The sequence below is a fragment of the Vulpes vulpes genome, chromosome 9 (assembly GCF_048418805.1).
Source record: "Vulpes vulpes isolate BD-2025 chromosome 9, VulVul3, whole genome shotgun sequence".
Classification (NCBI taxonomy): domain Eukaryota; kingdom Metazoa; phylum Chordata; class Mammalia; order Carnivora; family Canidae; genus Vulpes; species Vulpes vulpes.
The window spans coordinates 105758310-105774529 of record NC_132788.1 but is presented as its reverse complement, the minus strand read 5'-3'; the positions used below and the strand labels follow the sequence as shown (position 1 = coordinate 105774529).

Sequence of the window (16220 nt, the reverse complement as noted above, 5' to 3'; positions counted from 1 at the left end):
TTTAAAAAGAGTAGATGGCTTTAAGGAATTTTCAGTAGATGATGTTGGAACAGTTGACTGTCTGACGGTGGGAAAAGGTCTGTTCTTCCTCGTTCCATGGCAAATAGGAATTCTGGCTAGGATAGTACTTTCATAGTCACTGTGGTGAGGGAGACCTGAAATGACATTTAAGGCAAGACAAAAAGGCAAATAAACTCTGCTGCACAAAAGGTTTAATCTTTTCAGCAAAAGACATCATAAATAATTCAGATGCAAAAGACTGAGAAAAAAAGTATTATAGAACGTAAATATCCAGAAAACACTAACTATTTCTACGTATCAAGAAGGAAAACATGCAGTTTCTGGTTGTCAGAGTAGAAACTGTGAATACGCAGTTCACAGATCAAAGGAAAAACAAACATGACCTGTATACAAAAAAAAGATTTTCTTGCTAGTAATTGAAGGAAAGCAAATAAAAATAGAATTACCATTTTTATCTCTCACTCTGGTAAGAACTTAAACCGTTCCTAATAATCCTGTATAGGTGGGATGTGAGGAAATAGGCAGTCGTTGGACATGGTAAGTTAATAAAGCCTCTCTGCATTAGGGCCACTAAACTAAGGAACATTCACAGTATTAAAGATGGAAGTGGATTAATATGTGGTGCAAGAAAATAAGAGTGTGAATCTTTTATTAGTGGAGTAAAATTGACAGTGAAATGAGTGTGACTCTTTAAACATAAATGTGGTTGTATAATCGAATACATTTTAAAAGCAGTGACCTGCCCACACGCATCAGGCCACTCGGGGTGCAGTGGCGGAATCCCAGCAGAAGTCAGAGGAGGTAGTCTAACCAGTGAGTTTGGACATGATCCCTGAGGCAGAAACTGAGCAGAGAGGAAGAGGAGATGGAATCCCAGGCAAGGGAACTAGGAAGGAACAGGTTAGGGATGTCCGAGCAAAAGCAAGTAGAGCAATGCCTTGAGTTTGGAGGCATGTTGTTTACTCTGGATGAAGATTTTGATGAGCACCTTTTCCCAGTACTCTGATTTATTCCAGAGAGCTATATTTTTCATTTATATCATTCCTGCATTGGTGTAAACACATTTTTTTCCTTCTTTTGAGAAGGTATGGTTCCTTTTCCTAAATACCGCTTCTTGATAAGCTTCCCATCCAGGGAAGCTATAAGTATAACATTCTATACTGACGACTAAATGTTCTTAGCACACATTTTTTTCTTACATTTTTGGTCATTTTTTGAGAGAGTTCACCCCTCTCCCCCCAGTCCCAGAAGGGGTTTGGGCTGCAGCGGGCCTGTGCTATTGCTCTGGAGCAAAGATGGTTGTGAAAGTGGAAAATTGATTTTGCTCTTTGGAAACCTGCTGCCTCTCCTTTTCTGAGAGAGAAAAGGGTTGCAAGTTTGTGGTGACCTACTTAGATTTTTCCTAGTAACTAGGATAGAATTGGACAAAAACCAGTGTATATATTCTAGAATGATACCAGTTTTATCAAGTATAATAAATCTGTGGAAATGCTGCTAGTGCATCTTCCTGGTATAGTTATATATATATAAAGACCATTGTGTTGAGTTCCAGACATTTTTTGAAGCTCAAGGCATATTTTGTCAGAGATATTACAAAATGTCAGTGGTTTTCCCAGCCAGCCACTAAGGCTATTTGCACATAATGTATCAAATTTTACTGTTAGTATCATGAAATTCTATGTTTTTAAATAATGTATTCCTGAAAAACCCTTCAGATTTCCTGTTAGATATTCCTGAATGAAATTAGAATCAGGTAACACATGTAATAAAAAAAATTCTTATCCCTGAGAGAGGATTTTTTTTTCTCTTTTTAAGAAACTCAGTTCTGGTATAAATGGTTTGAGTTTTTCCTCCACCACCACCCCCTTTTCCCCCCCTGAATGTTACACATTTCATACACTTAATAAGCTTAATCCTTAAATATAAGCAAGTTTAATGTCTATTTCTCTTACATTCTTTGAAAAAACACTTGACCTTAAGAAATTGATTTTCATGTTGGGAGAAGGGTCTTGTAGGAAGTGAGGTTTTCTGTTTGGTGACTGAGGGAGGGCTGCTATCAGTTGGCCGGCCCTGCATCCTCTGAGAGGTGGAGCAGCGCCTTCGTGATACGGAGCTAGAGCTCCAGAGCACAGAGCCTTACTACACTGCAGTCTGCTTTTGAGCCTGCTTTCATATTTCATACATGGGATTTTATTCTTCACACTGAAAAGAATTTAATTTTAGCAAGCCTATTCTGAGACCAAACATATCACTTTTCCCCTACATATTTCATTATTAGGGGTAATGATTTCCATTTTCTCTTCAGCCCTGTCATTTCTATTATCATTTACATTTTGTTTTTTTTTTTATTATTCATCCATATAATTTGTACCAAAAAAAATAAAGGCAAATGGCCACATAAATGCTATTTAAATGGGTGTGCCAACAACGTGCCTGCCCACTTTGAACTGTCGTCTTCAGAACAGATTGTGAATGTTCTAAAATAATCTATTTGTAAGAAATACTAAGGTTGAGTGAAGGGAGTTAAGGGGAAATGATTTCCTCATTTTCAAAGCACAGAGTCAGATTTGTGTAAAAACTGAAATGTGAGCCAGAAAATGAGTCTAACCTCCTGAACAAAAAATATTCAATCTAAGGATAAATTCAGGTTGAAAACTTATTCCTTTTTTGTCTAGAACATTGGCAAGTATAAGAAATAATAGCTGGTTTTAACAAAGATTCAGAAAGATTGGCACTTTTATTTGTTGATGGAACTGTATGAATTGGAACAACCCTTCCTCTGGGGCATCTTCATAATATGTGGGTTCTTTGTTTTTAATAAAAGACTGAAAAATACACATACCCTTTGTCTTAGAATTGGCATTTCTAGAAGTATCTTCTAAAATGGTAATTGCCTGTGTATGCAAAGAATTGCCAGGATGTTTCTTAGCATTTTCTTGGATTCCCATGCATGAGTATAAATTAGATCAGTGATGGTATCTCTACATAATGCTATTAAAGAATATGGAAATAAGTTCATAACATCGTGACAAGATCACAAAATGATGGTACAGTGTCATTTTTGTAAGTATAGTGCAGGTGTATGTATAGCAGAACAGAGGAGGATGTCTATGTCAGTGTAACAGAGGGGCTGATTCTAGTGGTAAAATTATGAATGGCTTTTCTTATTGTTTATTTTATTTATATGTTTTGTGTCATTTTCTTTTTTTTTTTTTTTTTGTGTGTGTGTGTCATTTTCTATGGGAAGATATGTTCCATGTTTCTTAACTAAAAAGCAGCATGCTGTATGAAATATTCTTTCCCCCACAGCCAAAGCTACTTGACAAAAAGGCCAGGCCTTAAAACGGGTCTTTATCTGCCTTGACCTCATTAAGTACTCATTTCCAGCTCCTTATACCCGCACAGCCACTTGATGAGAATAGAACCTCTTCTGCTTGGGGTGGGAGCAGGCTGCCCTGTCACGAATGGCCTTACTCTTCCAGGATTACCATTCTTAAGTTGGGAAGTACCACGGGTGTTGGTGTCAGCTTCTGTCATGCTTAGGGCCTATAAAAGTCACTGCTTTTGGAAGATGCAGGTCATTGATCTGATGCTGTAAACTATTCTCTCTTCAGGGCGTAAGCCAGAAGAAGAGGGTGTGGAAGATAATGGTCTGGAGGAAAACTCTGGGGATGGACAGGTATGTGCAGCCTTGTCAGTGAATCAACTTGGATCGACCTATGGCAGTATGTGATGGTTGTTATTTTGTTTTGTCACAGGAGGATGTTGAAACCAGTTTGGAGAACTTGCAGGACATCGATATGATGGATATCAGTGTATTGGATGAAGCAGAAATCGATAACGGAAGTGTTGCAGACTGTGTAGAAGACGATGATGCGGATAACCTCCCAGAGTCCCTGTCTGATAGTAGAGAGCTAGTCGAGGGAGAGATGAAAGAGCTTCCTGAGCAGCTTCAAGAACATGCTGTAGGTAACTCGGCAGCATCTCTCTAGGATGCATCATGAATGTATCAGTTCCTTAAATGTCGTGAGAGATAAAATTTATGTTTGGAGTTGAGGTCTTTTAATGCTAGTTCAGTGGGATTAAGTTCACTGCACTTAATCTGTTAATGTGTAAAATCTAGACAATTTTGAAAATACACTTTGCTTTATTGATAAGTGTCTTGATGAGATCCAGGAATATGTGCTGTTTTCATAATGCAGCATTAAACATTCCAGGGATACTATCAGAAACTCTCCAATTACAGGAGCTTGGTCTGTGGTGGTAATGGTTCGCATGCCTTGAAAAATACCAAAAGAGAGGTTGAAGTTGATTTTTTTTCCTGATAACCAATCGTGCCTTCCTAGTCAGCCTTTCATAAAATAGGCTTTGACATTGTCTTTAAAGCTTTAGTTTTTTGTTTTTGTTTTAAGATTTTATTTATGAGAGATACAGGGTTGGGGGGGGGGAGAGGGGCAGAGGGAGGAGCAGGCTCCCCGCAGGGAGCCCAACATGGGACTCGATCCCCGGACTCTAGGATCAAGCCCTGGGCTGAAGGTGGCACTAAACCGCTCAGCCACCCGGGCTGCCCTGTTTTTGTTTTTTTAAAAGATTTTATTTATTTTTTTTTTTCATGAGAGACACAGACAGAGAGAGAAGCAGGCTCCACGCAGGGAGCCCGAAATGGGTCTCGATCCCAGGACCCCAGGATTATGCCCTGGGCCGACGAAGGCAGGCGCTCAACTGCTGAGCCATCCAGGCGTCCCAAAAGCTTTAGTTTTTTTTGTTTTTTGTTTTGTTTTGTTTTTTCATTTTAGAAACAAATTTAATTATAATAATAATGGGTACTATTGAATTCTGTCTGGCATTATGCGGATGTCTTTTGGTACTTTTAATAAGAATGAGATGTATATAGATATTTTGCCCATTTTCTGCTTGAGGAAATCAGGCTGTAAAGAAACATTTCCAGGCAGCACACAGCTCAGAAGAGAAGAATTAAGACCAAACTAATTCCAGAGTCTGTGTGCTTAACTCACATATTGTGTTGATTTGGTGTGAATAATTTATTAGATTATTTTATTTCTGTGAGGATCAGCGTTTGTTGGGTAGACTGAAAAGGCAGTGAAAATTAGAAGCCATTAGGCATCTCGTTAGAAATCCTTATGTGTTGATTCCTGGGAGGTACCTTGTTTTCATAGCGGCTTTCAGATCTCTTGCAGTGAGGGTCCCGAGTTGCCCCAAGGAAAGGAAGCCCTGTTCTCTGCTACTGGATCCGCTTCTGCCATTCCTCAAAATATTTTTGCATTTCTTGGAACTGATTCTGAGTATCCTTAGAGGTAGCAGACTGCCATCTCTGAATGGGGTGTTTGATTTTGAGAAATGAATGTCATTTTGATAAAAATAGGATGTGTAATTTTATGTTTTGGTGTGAGTCTCATTCACTGGTTTTGTAGAAAGTACCCAGAAACACTTGAGCAGTGACACAAAGTACAAACCCATCCTTATTAGCTGATTTTTCTAAAGGCTCTCCCCCCCCCCCCATTAGAAAATAATATGTTCAGCCGTAAAATCCTGGAAACATCCTAATATCTTCCAGTGATGGTTAAAATAATTATAATTAATGGAAGTAGGTTAGGTTAAGAATTAGGACCATTCACTAGCCATCTGACAGTTTGCTGTGTGACCTTGAGCAAATTACTTAACCTCTCTGGACCTCATTTATAAAAATAGTAGGTTTGGGGAGGATTGAGTAGATGAACATTTATTACTATCTTCCATCTAAAGTCCTCAAACTGGCCAGAGATCTGTTGGCACATAGCCATACCTGTTGGTGGCAATCATCTGCGGTAGCTGATCTCTCCACATAATCATGACAGAAACCATCTGGCCTGCAAAGTCTCAAATATTCGCTATCTGGCCCTTGATAGGAAAAGGTTTTGCTGACCCTAGTTTAGAGCCATGCCTAGCATATAGCAACACAATAGGGCTGTTGCTGCTGTTACTGTAAAGTTTTATTACTAGTTCCAGTAATAGTTACTACTGTTATACCACCATGTAAATGAACTAGTAAGTAGACTCATATGAACTTATTAAATCAGTCTTCAAGAAGAAAGTGTAAATATGGCAGGGGACAGAATGTGCTGCCACTCATGTGGACAAAGAAAGGAGACATGGGAGAGGTGGTCTTGCATACATGCGTGCCGCACTGTCATGAGCATGCGTGGACTCTGAAGGCGATTGCATCAGGGGAAGGAAGGAGTGGTGCAAGGGTAGTTTCCTAGTCAGAAACGTAACAGCCATACATATTGTTGATAAAATATTTGAAAAATGATCCCCCTCCCTAAAATATAACAACCTTAGGGCTTTACAGCAAGCAATTAAAATTATTTTGGTTCTCACAACAATAATTTTATGAACCTCCCTTATATGTTTGGGGAACCTCCATCTTATTTGGGGATAGATTTTGGGGATATTTTCTTGGAATAGAAGGTCAACATACCAGTCATTTGTCCCCAACAGAGGCGCCTCAGTGGATCACCTGACTTGGCAGTCCTGTGTTCCTCTCTCTGCACTCCAGTTTGGAAATTGATGAGGCTAGGAGGCTTAGTACTCCAAGATGCCATGCTGGTCTGGGCCAGAGTCACCTTGGGGCAGCGGGCTCAGTAGCAGTAGCATTCAGACTTGGGAGATGTGGTGGCCCCTGAAATCCAAAAATCCATTCTGCAGTCTGATTCTGGATGTTGTTCACGGAAGAGCAGCCCCTAAACCTGGTGTTCAGTTGACTTGGGGGAGATCATACTACCTAATTTTGATCTCTTTTCGGCTTAACTTAAACTTTGTTTTTCTTTCTTCGTTTGGCTTGTATCTTCAAACCTTCAGTGGTACCATTTTAGTGGGTTTCCCCAATCTATTTGCAGCTATTTTATATATTTATAACATTTCTTTAAATCAAGGTGAAGTGAAACTAATATTGCTGTTTGGATTGCTGCACTGTGTTTAGAATTCAATCGTAACTGATTTTCATGGCTATTCCTTTTCATTATACAGCTGCACCATTGTGTTACCTTTTATTGATGTTTTAAACTGTATTTTTATTTATTTTACAGATAGAGGACAAGGAAACTCTAAACAATTTAGATACTTCATCATCTGACTTCACTATATTACAGGTAAATAACTTTAAAATCAAAGGTTAGACTACCATTTCTGGAAACCACTTCAGATATTGTATGACATTCCCAAGTAAAAGTCATTGCAAGGTTTGTTTGCCCTGTTGGTATCTTCAGAGGGCTTTGCTTTCCACTTTTCCCCAAATACAACGTGCCTATTACTCATCGTCTTGGCTTCCCCTACAAGCACTGTGACTTATCTATAACTGAGAGGAGGGAATGTTCTTGTTGATCTGATAGCTGGGGCAGAGATTGCCTGTCTGATCTGTTCTGGGTGGCATCCTCTGCAGAGAGACACTAAGGGGAGATGGTGGCGAGGGTTGGGGGAGCACTGCCTCCCCAAGAGATATTAATGGGGTCCAGATGAGAACACAGGAGGGTGGGGTGGCCAGAGCACTGACATCACAGCTGGGAAAGGTGGGATCTCAGGCCTGGTTCTGCTTTGGGGAATTTTTCTCACAGAAAATGCACAGATTTCTTTTGATGACTTTATCATCTTGACCATATCATCTGTGTAAATATTAAATCTTAGATGAGAACAAATGAGATGTGGACTAACTTTCAGGTAGGATTTACATAAATGTGGGTCTTGAGTTTCCTTTTAATTTTTCTGCCAGCCTGCCTAGATACATAAACTGTTGGAATAAACTTACCTGCGTAGCGGTCTGATTTTCATGGAAAGTTTATGAGGAAATGAAAATACTGTCAGCTTTTGCCAGTCTTTATTTTTGTTTTGGGGTTATTTTGGTCCTATTTCATTCACCTGTACTACTGAATGAATTAGAAATCATCTTTGAGACACAATCCCCATGTGCTTCTGCCAGGCAGGGACAAGGCTGGTTTTTTGGCAAGCCGGAATCCCAGTTTCAAGGAGGGTGCAAACATCAAGAAATTGTGCTGGAACCCACCCTACCTTTAGGGCTGATGTCTCTCCAGCTGCAAAGTGACACCACCCATTCCTGGCTCCGAAAGGATAGGGGGAACTGGATCTTATCATTTTCTTGAGTCCTTCTAGGTGCAAGATTCCTGTGTTAAAGTGGAACATATATAAACCCTTGCAGAAATAAGTGGGGATAGATTCAATTCTCTCCAGAGAAGGTTAAGGAGAGGATTCTTCTGCCTAGAATGCTCTTTGGCTTTAGTTGTAGGATTAAGTCCCACAGTGGGGTATGTTTCATGGAAAGAAAATATGTAGGATGAAAGTATGAAGAATGTGTAGAGTTTCCTGGGGCTTTTCAGAATGGTGGACTAGCTCCCAGTGAAGGTGCAGACTCCCCTCACCACCACCACATCCACGTCCCAGGTGTATGTTAGTGCCTGTGATGTGTCAGGTATACTTGCAGATGTGAATGAGAAGGAAGGGTGGTCACCATTTTCACAGGGCCCTTTATCCCTGTGTGAAGACACAGTAGCAATGTTGGGAAGAGACTGGGCTGATGCCCACTCCCATTCACACTGCCATAGCACAGAACATGGCTCTGCTGTGTGTCCTTGGGGCAGTTTGTCAGCCACTCTGTGCCAGTCTCCCAGTCTGAAAGGAAGGATGATACTAATACAAATAGTACCAACCTATTAGGGCGGGCTGGTGATTAACGCATGTATGTAAAAGGCTTAAATTTGTGCCTGGGACCTAGTCCGTGCTCATCAGTATTGACTGGAATTCCAGGATAACATGCCTTAGGCAGAGGGTGTAGAGCACTGAAGGACCCCATGGTGAGAGAAAGGTTCTTCCTTAGTGGGGCAGCCTCTGAAGCCATTAGGAGAAGCCTTTCCATGAGGAGATGGCCCCTGAGCTAAGTGCTGGGGGATGTGTAGGACTCAGCTGGGGATGAGGGAAAGTACAGACGTAGCTGTCAGGAGAGAGATGGTGTGAGGGGCCATTGCCCGAAGGCTGTAGGCCACAGAGGAACTTTGTGCTCACTATGGTGGCAGATAGATAGGGAAGGGACAGTAAAATCAGGTGCTCTTGGAGGTGAGGAATAGCAGTGTTCTGGATCGGCAGGGCTTCCTGGGAAGGGTTTGGGGGATATCTAGTACTTAGAGGTGGCCCAGTGGGAACGTCAGTGGAAGAGATCAGGGAGGAGTACTGTGTCCTCCTGGAGAGTGCTCAGGCGACCAGGTGCAGACATGGTAGGACCATAGGAACCCAGAACAGGGGTCAAACCACCTGTGCCTATGTTCCCTCACTCCTTGAAATTTTCAGAAATTAATCTATGTTAAGTGAAGAAATGAAAAAAAAAAGTGAAGAAATGATAAATGTCAGGTGCTGTGTTACACATTACAAGTAGACAAAAACACTGCTCTCTTGGCTTTTAAGAGTTCAGTCCAGGGGGACGGTTGAGCATGTGATGTCATTACCATGGGAAGTGATAATGTTGCCAGGAGCTGGGGAAACGAGGCAGCACAAACAAAAGCAGCAACCAGGTCCTAGGCCCTTTGAGAGTAGCTCGGGCAGAGTTGGGCAGGGGGGGGAGGGGGAGTGGAGGCAGGTGACATGCCGTGTCCATGTGTGGGCTCTGTCCTGAATGTGAGCAGATACTCTACCTGTTGGATTTGTGAGTTTCCTAGTACATGTTTTAGAAATCACCTTTTTAGTGACAGTTTTGGTGTAAAGAAACTGTAGGTTTCATTCATCTGGCACCATCTTATTTATGTTTTTTGTTGCAGGAAATTGAAGAGCCATCCTTGGAGCCAGGTACTGTTAAATGAAAAACTTACCAGCGGGGGTTTGGAACTATTCTAGCTTTCCACCTTCTCTAATTTAAATTCTTTAATTTTAAAAAGTTGCCTTACTGTAGTATACATTGTTCTAAAGGTTTACGATCCAGAACATACCAGGATCATAGAGATTGGAAACCCAGCCATATCACCAGATCTGTGAAAGTGGCTAACTTCTCACGTTACAGAATGTATTAATGAGATGAAACGATCTCATGCCTTTTTAAACATAAATGGCACTTAAACATATGTAGAAAGAGTTTGCATGATGCTTCTCATGAGCTAATACCTCTGCACCCCACAAAACAGATCTTGTGATATTGGGCAGTGTCTTAACTTTGTGGTTTTTAATTCAGGCAGTGCAGGTAGTTGTAGGGAGATGCATTTTAAAACATTGAGACATAACTGGATTCCAGAAGAGGAAAGAGTTTCTTCATGAGAATTCCAAACAAATACTATTCACTTTCTGGACTGCAAATATCTCAGAGCACCGATGGAAGAGATTCTGGTTTTCATGTTGGACTGTTCTGTTAAAAGAAATTCAAAGAAATTTGGAAATTGAGCTGTTCAGTGAATGGTGATACATTCAGTTAAGCACCTTGGACTTTGGAAGCTAAATTCGGAAGAGTCCTATGTAAACGACGACAGAATGAAGACTGTCAAGAATCAGCCAGAAGGTTTTGGGGGTTAAATCTCTGGGATGCTTTTCTCTTCCATGTAGCGTAGCGGCTTACCGTAGCAGTCGGAGCGCAGGTAGTGTAACCACTGTCACTTTGTGTACCCGCGGGTTTTCCAATCTCTGTGTAGCTAGCGGTTCTCTTCGTGTTAGTATGGCAGCCGTGCCAGTTCCGCATTTGTGATTGCTTTATTTCCCTGGTAATTAAACCTTGTGCCATTCTATTCCTGTTAAATCCGTAGAAAATGAGAAAATACTCGACATTTTGGGGGAAACTTGTAAATCTGAGCCAGTAAAAGAAGAAGGTTCCGAGCTGGAGCAGCCCTTGGCACAGGATACAAGTAGCGTGGGGCCAGACAGAAAGCTTGCGGAGGAAGAGGACCTTTTTGGCAGCGCCCATCCGGAGGAGGGTGATTTAGATTTGGCCAGCGAGTCAACAGCACAAGCTCAGTCGAGCAGGGCAGACACCCTGTTAGCGGTAGTGAAAAGGGAGCCCGTGGAGCAGCCAGGCGATGGCGCGCGGACGGACTGTGAGCCTGTAGGGCTAGAGAAGCCAGTTGAGCAGAGTAGTAAAGCCTCAGAGCACACGGAAGCCTCTAGCGAGGAGGCCGCGGAAGCGCCCCAGGAAGCCTCAAGCCCAGACCCCAGAGATAGCAAAGAAGACGTGAAGAAGTTTGCTTTTGAAGCTTGTAATGAAGTCCCTCCGGCTCCTAAAGAGTCCTCAGCCAGTGAGGGCGCTGATCAGAAAATGAGGTTTGTTTTTTCTCAGTTTTAGACCAGACGCTATCTCCTTTTCATTGGTCATTTAATGACACACATAAGCTGTTTTTTCTGCAATTGGCCAGCCAGACTGATGCAATTGTAGTTTACTTCTAAACAATGTTTTATTTCTCTTTGTTTATTTTAAACTGATTATATAATCTTTTTTCTTTTCTCAACCTATCATGGTTGTTTTCTTTAATTCTTCCTAATTATCTTTAGCCCAGCAGAATTAATTAACTCCTATGGGTCTGAAATCTTATGGTTAGGTCAGATTTCCAATACAAGTTTGTCGGGGTATCATTTTTTCAGAACTAAATTTCGGGTAGGTATGCAACCTCAGCACGTGTTTTATAATTTTGAGTTTGTTTCCTCTCTGCTTCTTCCTTCTGGAGTGACATTATCTTTTGTCTCTAGTTCTGTCGAAGATGACTCGGATACAAAAAGGCTTTCCAAAGAGGAAAAGGGTAGGTGACTGGGGGCAACACTGGTCTCTTGGAGCATGTTTGGCCTTGGCAACAGTGGGATTTCTGGTTCTAGTTCACTGCATACTGCGTTTCTTACCCAGATTTGCCTCTGAGCCTTTCATGAAGCCTTTCTCCACTCCTCTGCTATTCACTCTGCAGGTTCTGGGTTATAGGGAGCGAGCCAGGTCCTCAGAGTTAAGGTATTGATCTGAAGTACTCTTGCTTTCACTAGAGCACTTTGAGCTTGTTGATCCTGACTGAACCTCTGATTTGCAGATTCCTTAGCCTCAGTGATACTTGTAAATGGAAATTTTTTTCTGATTTCAGAAATCTTGGGGTTACCTGGTACTTCAGATTTATGAACACCGTATCTCTTAATTAAAATCGCTAATGGAGAAGACATTTTGTTGGTTTAGATTCCTCCTTAGCAGCCTAGAATACAAACAGAGGATAGGTGGGAAGGTGCATGTGACAAGAAAGAGAAGCATCTGAATTGAGTTCATCCGAATAGCAGCTGTTTTATGTTCAGAAGCCAACCCACTGGGCTGCCATTTGGTGACGTTTTAAGGGAACAAATTTCCCCTGGTCCCAATAGCCCCTGACTGACTATTGTCAGTCAGTGGCATTGCTCGAAGCCCTGATGGGCCTGGTGTGCATTTGCACAGGTTGTGTAAGGACAGGTATGAGGCCCTCCTGCCTTAGCTGACTTGGGTGGTGCTGACATCTGGGAGAAGTGGGGAAAGTATCTGGTTTGGGATGACTTCAATCTCTTAAGATTCAGGATCTTGTGAGTATGATGTTTTTGACCAGACTTTTCTTTTGAAATAGGTCGTAGCAGTTGTGGTAGAAATTTCTGGGTTAGCGGACTTTCTTCTACCACCAGAGCTACAGATTTGAAGAATCTTTTCAGCAAATATGGGAAGGTAAGACCAGGGGTTTTTTGGAGAAGAAAATGTTTTGAAGCCAATGTAGTATAGCCTTTACATACAAGTGATTGTCCTCTTGGTAACTGCTTTGAATGACATCATGCCGTTCTTTTAGCTCACATTGGACTTGGAGGGTCTCTCTCTCCCTGGCTAGATGTGAGAGAGATGGAAACTCCCAGAGCCCACGTCAGCCTTCGTCAGCTTTTTTCTCCCCTTCCCCAGCCAGAAGCCACCAGGGAGGGCTTTGGGGATTGTAGCAGAGGGTAGGGTGGGGAGATGCTTCACTTCTGTGGAGTGGTGGTGATGACAGACGATGAGTGTGGCTATGGGAAGGGGTCGTCAACAGGGCCTGTAGAGTCAGACTGGTCTGGGTAGCTGGAGGCCACAGCTATGCCGCTCACACTTGTGTGGCCAGGAGCTGGATACTTCGGTCATGTGAATCTCACCTCTATGCCTGGGGCCCTCAGAATGGCTGCCTCCTGAAGATGGTGTGTGTAGCTGTAATAGAGCTGTTGGTGCCTCTGCCCCATCACTCTCAGCTCACCTGTTCTCACCCACAGCTGGGGCAGCTCTGGCCTTTGGTCTTCTGCAACACCTGCCTGTCTTCCCTGCCTGCTCAGCCCACACACTGTGGCAGGGATAGATAGATTCACCTGCACCCCCCCACTCCCAAGGCCTGTTGCAGTTTCCTGTGTGTTTCAGAGCACCTGTATCAGGTCTCTTCTCTTTTTCACCACCCCTACCATGTGTTTTCTAGAGTTCCCTCCCAAATCAGCTGCTGCTGCATTCTGGGCTCCTTGTCTCCAAAGTAGCTTTTTGGGGCAAGCCAAAGGCATAGGCCTTTGTAGTAAGGGTTCAACAAATCACAACAGAAAAGACCAATAGTAGTATTTATCTTGGTTATTGATGTTAGAGAACTAACAAGCAAAATTAAATATGACATGGTTGTAGAAATAACTGGTGATTCCCTGAGCTTCAGTATATGAAGTGGGCCCCTTTCATGATTCCACTGTGGCCCTCAGAGCAGATGGGCGCTCTCAGCAGGGATGTGTCACCTAGAGCCTCCAGTGTCTTGGGTGCATATTGTAGGCTTCAGGTGTTTGGGTAGGGGACCAGCCCATTCAGAAACACCCTTGGGTCTGGGTCTCTGTGGAGCATAGTTAGGAATGAATACTGGCTTATGTGGTACTTCTCCTGAGCCAGGATATCTAATGTCAGCTTGCCAAGGTCATTAGGAAAAGCAAGTGCTGTGTAAAGTGCCTGTAGCGCCAGAAACCTCTCACTGAATTTTGTTACTGCTCTAAGTGTGGGCTGTCAGTCTCCATCTGCAGAGCTGTCTTCCTGCTTCACTGCCTGCATGGCTCACAGAATGCCCAAAGAGGCCTGCCTTCATTCCACTTTCCTCTCTGCCCCTCCACCCTGCAATCCTGGTTCCCAGGGGGAGGGGCCGGAAGTGGGGCACAGCCTTTGAGTAGTAAGAGTGAGGCAGTAGTATTAGCTTTCCTAGTTGTCAGGTGCCACTTGTCAGGCACCTAGTGACAGGGCATTCCCCATGGTCCTCTCACCCTAGGAGGGCACCAGGACTCGCGGATCTGAGGAACAGCATGAACCTGTGATGCCCTGTGCATTTTATGTGCAGTCAGGGCGGGGTTGAGGGGGCTCCTATCTGAGCCATACTTTTGTATTTTCCTTTGAGGTGGTGGGTGCCAAGGTTGTAACAAATGCCCGGAGTCCTGGAGCTCGCTGCTACGGCTTTGTTACAATGTCCACAGCAGAAGAGGCCACAAAATGCATTAACCACTTGCACAAAACAGAGCTCCATGGGAAGATGATCTCAGTGGAAAAAGTAAGTGGCTTTTTTTTCCCTCCCCAGGGATATGACTGTTTAAGGAAATAAGGTAATACTTGAATTTGATTCTCTTTTTCAGGCGAAAAATGAGCCTACTGGGAAGAAAGCCTCTGAGAAGAGAGAGGGTGAGGGAAAAAAGGAGAAGTCCAGCACCAGTGACAGGTATTGCTGTTCTCTGAGGGAGCTGCGGCCAAGATTGTCCTTTTCTGTAGTTCCCGTTCTGCACGTTTTCCATAGCTAGGGGAGACTGTAAGGCCCCTCATCCTTTCATTTACGTTTGGTTGAAGGGTTTCACCTCCGGTAGCTGAGATGATTCTTCCTGCAGTCCCTCTTTCAGGGGTGCTTGGGAAGAGCAGATGGGACTCCCTATTGTTGATCGTCCCATCGATGCCAGCCCAGGCAGCCTCCTGGTCCTGGGGTGCTCAATGCAAGAGGCCTGGTCAGGGCTGCTTTGCTTCCCTAAATACTGCATCTAACAGGCTGTGTGTCCTGGGATGTTATTTCTAGGTCTGCGAACCTTAAGAGGGAAGATAAAGCTGATAGAAAAGAGGACATTAAGAAGGGTGAAGATGGAAGTGGAGAAAAGGGTAAAGATCAGGACGATCAGAAACCTGGCCCCTCAGAGCGATCCCGAACTACAAAATCAGGTACTGTCACCAGAGATGCCAGCTGGGTTCTCTTCCTAGTAGGTGTGGTTCGTGGTTTGCTGTAGTCAGCAACACAAACTAGATCTCTTATCCATAGAGTTGGGTACTTTTTCTAATTTGGATGTTTCCGGTTTCTTACCTTAACATGACTCCTTTACTTCCTGTAGGAAGTCGAGGAACGGAGCGAACTGTAGTGATGGATAAATCTAAAGGTGTGCCTGTTATTAGTGTCAAAACATCAGGATCCAAAGAGAGAGTGAGTATTGATTTTCTAACTAGAGTGTAGTGTTTTTCCATATTCTTTCATTTATTTTTCTGTATATTTTAAGGGAGTTCTTGAGTTTAAGAAGGGTGGTATATCTTTTCAAAATGTAGAGATCTTGACATTCTAAAAAACTGAGTTTAAAAGCTTTAATTTACAGTTAATTTTTTCTGATGAGAATTTTTTTTTTTTTTTAATTTCCTAAAGCTACTTTTAAAATTCAGATGTGTTGAATGTTCCATATTAGCTCAGGGGTTAGAGCACTGGTCTTAGGAAATTCAAATATGGGACTGGTTGGCTTCTTTTCTTTTTCCCGAATCATCCTGTAGCTGGCTGTTTTCATTACCTCCCCTGAAAGTTTCAGCAGCTCTCCATCGTGCATTCCTAAGCTCACATGCAGCCCTGCCAGCCTCTCCTGCCTTTCTAAGTCAGGTCTCCACTTTGGCTCAGCCCGATACTCTTTCTCTTCAGGGATGTTCCACAGAACACGGAATTCATGGAGGATGCATCTTAGGCTCTTACCGCTTCACGCTGCCTGCTCTTCTGGTCTTAGGCAGCTGTCGCTGTCCATAAGTTCAAATTTTGGCAGTCTTGCAACTTCAGTAGGTGTGGGTCCAGGGTCCCCAAGACCACCCACGTTCAGTGATTCATTCTAAGGACCACTGGGCTTAGAGAGCCTGTGGTGGTAGTCACAGCAAAGATTGGCCCCAGTGGTGTAGTAAGGACACACAGCCAGATGAGGTCGTG

The 16220-nt window shown here is 43.0% G+C and overlaps 1 protein-coding gene across 2 annotated transcripts in view; it reads left to right on the top strand.

The window, feature by feature from the left end:
* SAFB (scaffold attachment factor B) overlaps positions 1-16220 on the top strand; it is a 35049-nt gene that overhangs the window by 9304 nt on the left and 9525 nt on the right. For both annotated transcript variants that reach the window (XM_026019430.2, XM_026019431.2), the window contains exons 3-13: positions 3636-3700; positions 3780-3986; positions 7107-7169; positions 9837-9864; positions 10806-11316; positions 11740-11789; positions 12618-12712; positions 14412-14561; positions 14644-14726; positions 15072-15211; positions 15379-15467. In XM_026019430.2, the coding sequence (XP_025875215.2) occupies positions 3636-3700; positions 3780-3986; positions 7107-7169; positions 9837-9864; positions 10806-11316; positions 11740-11789; positions 12618-12712; positions 14412-14561; positions 14644-14726; positions 15072-15211; positions 15379-15467 (1481 nt within the window). The remainder of the gene's footprint in view (positions 1-3635; positions 3701-3779; positions 3987-7106; positions 7170-9836; positions 9865-10805; positions 11317-11739; positions 11790-12617; positions 12713-14411; positions 14562-14643; positions 14727-15071; positions 15212-15378; positions 15468-16220) is intronic.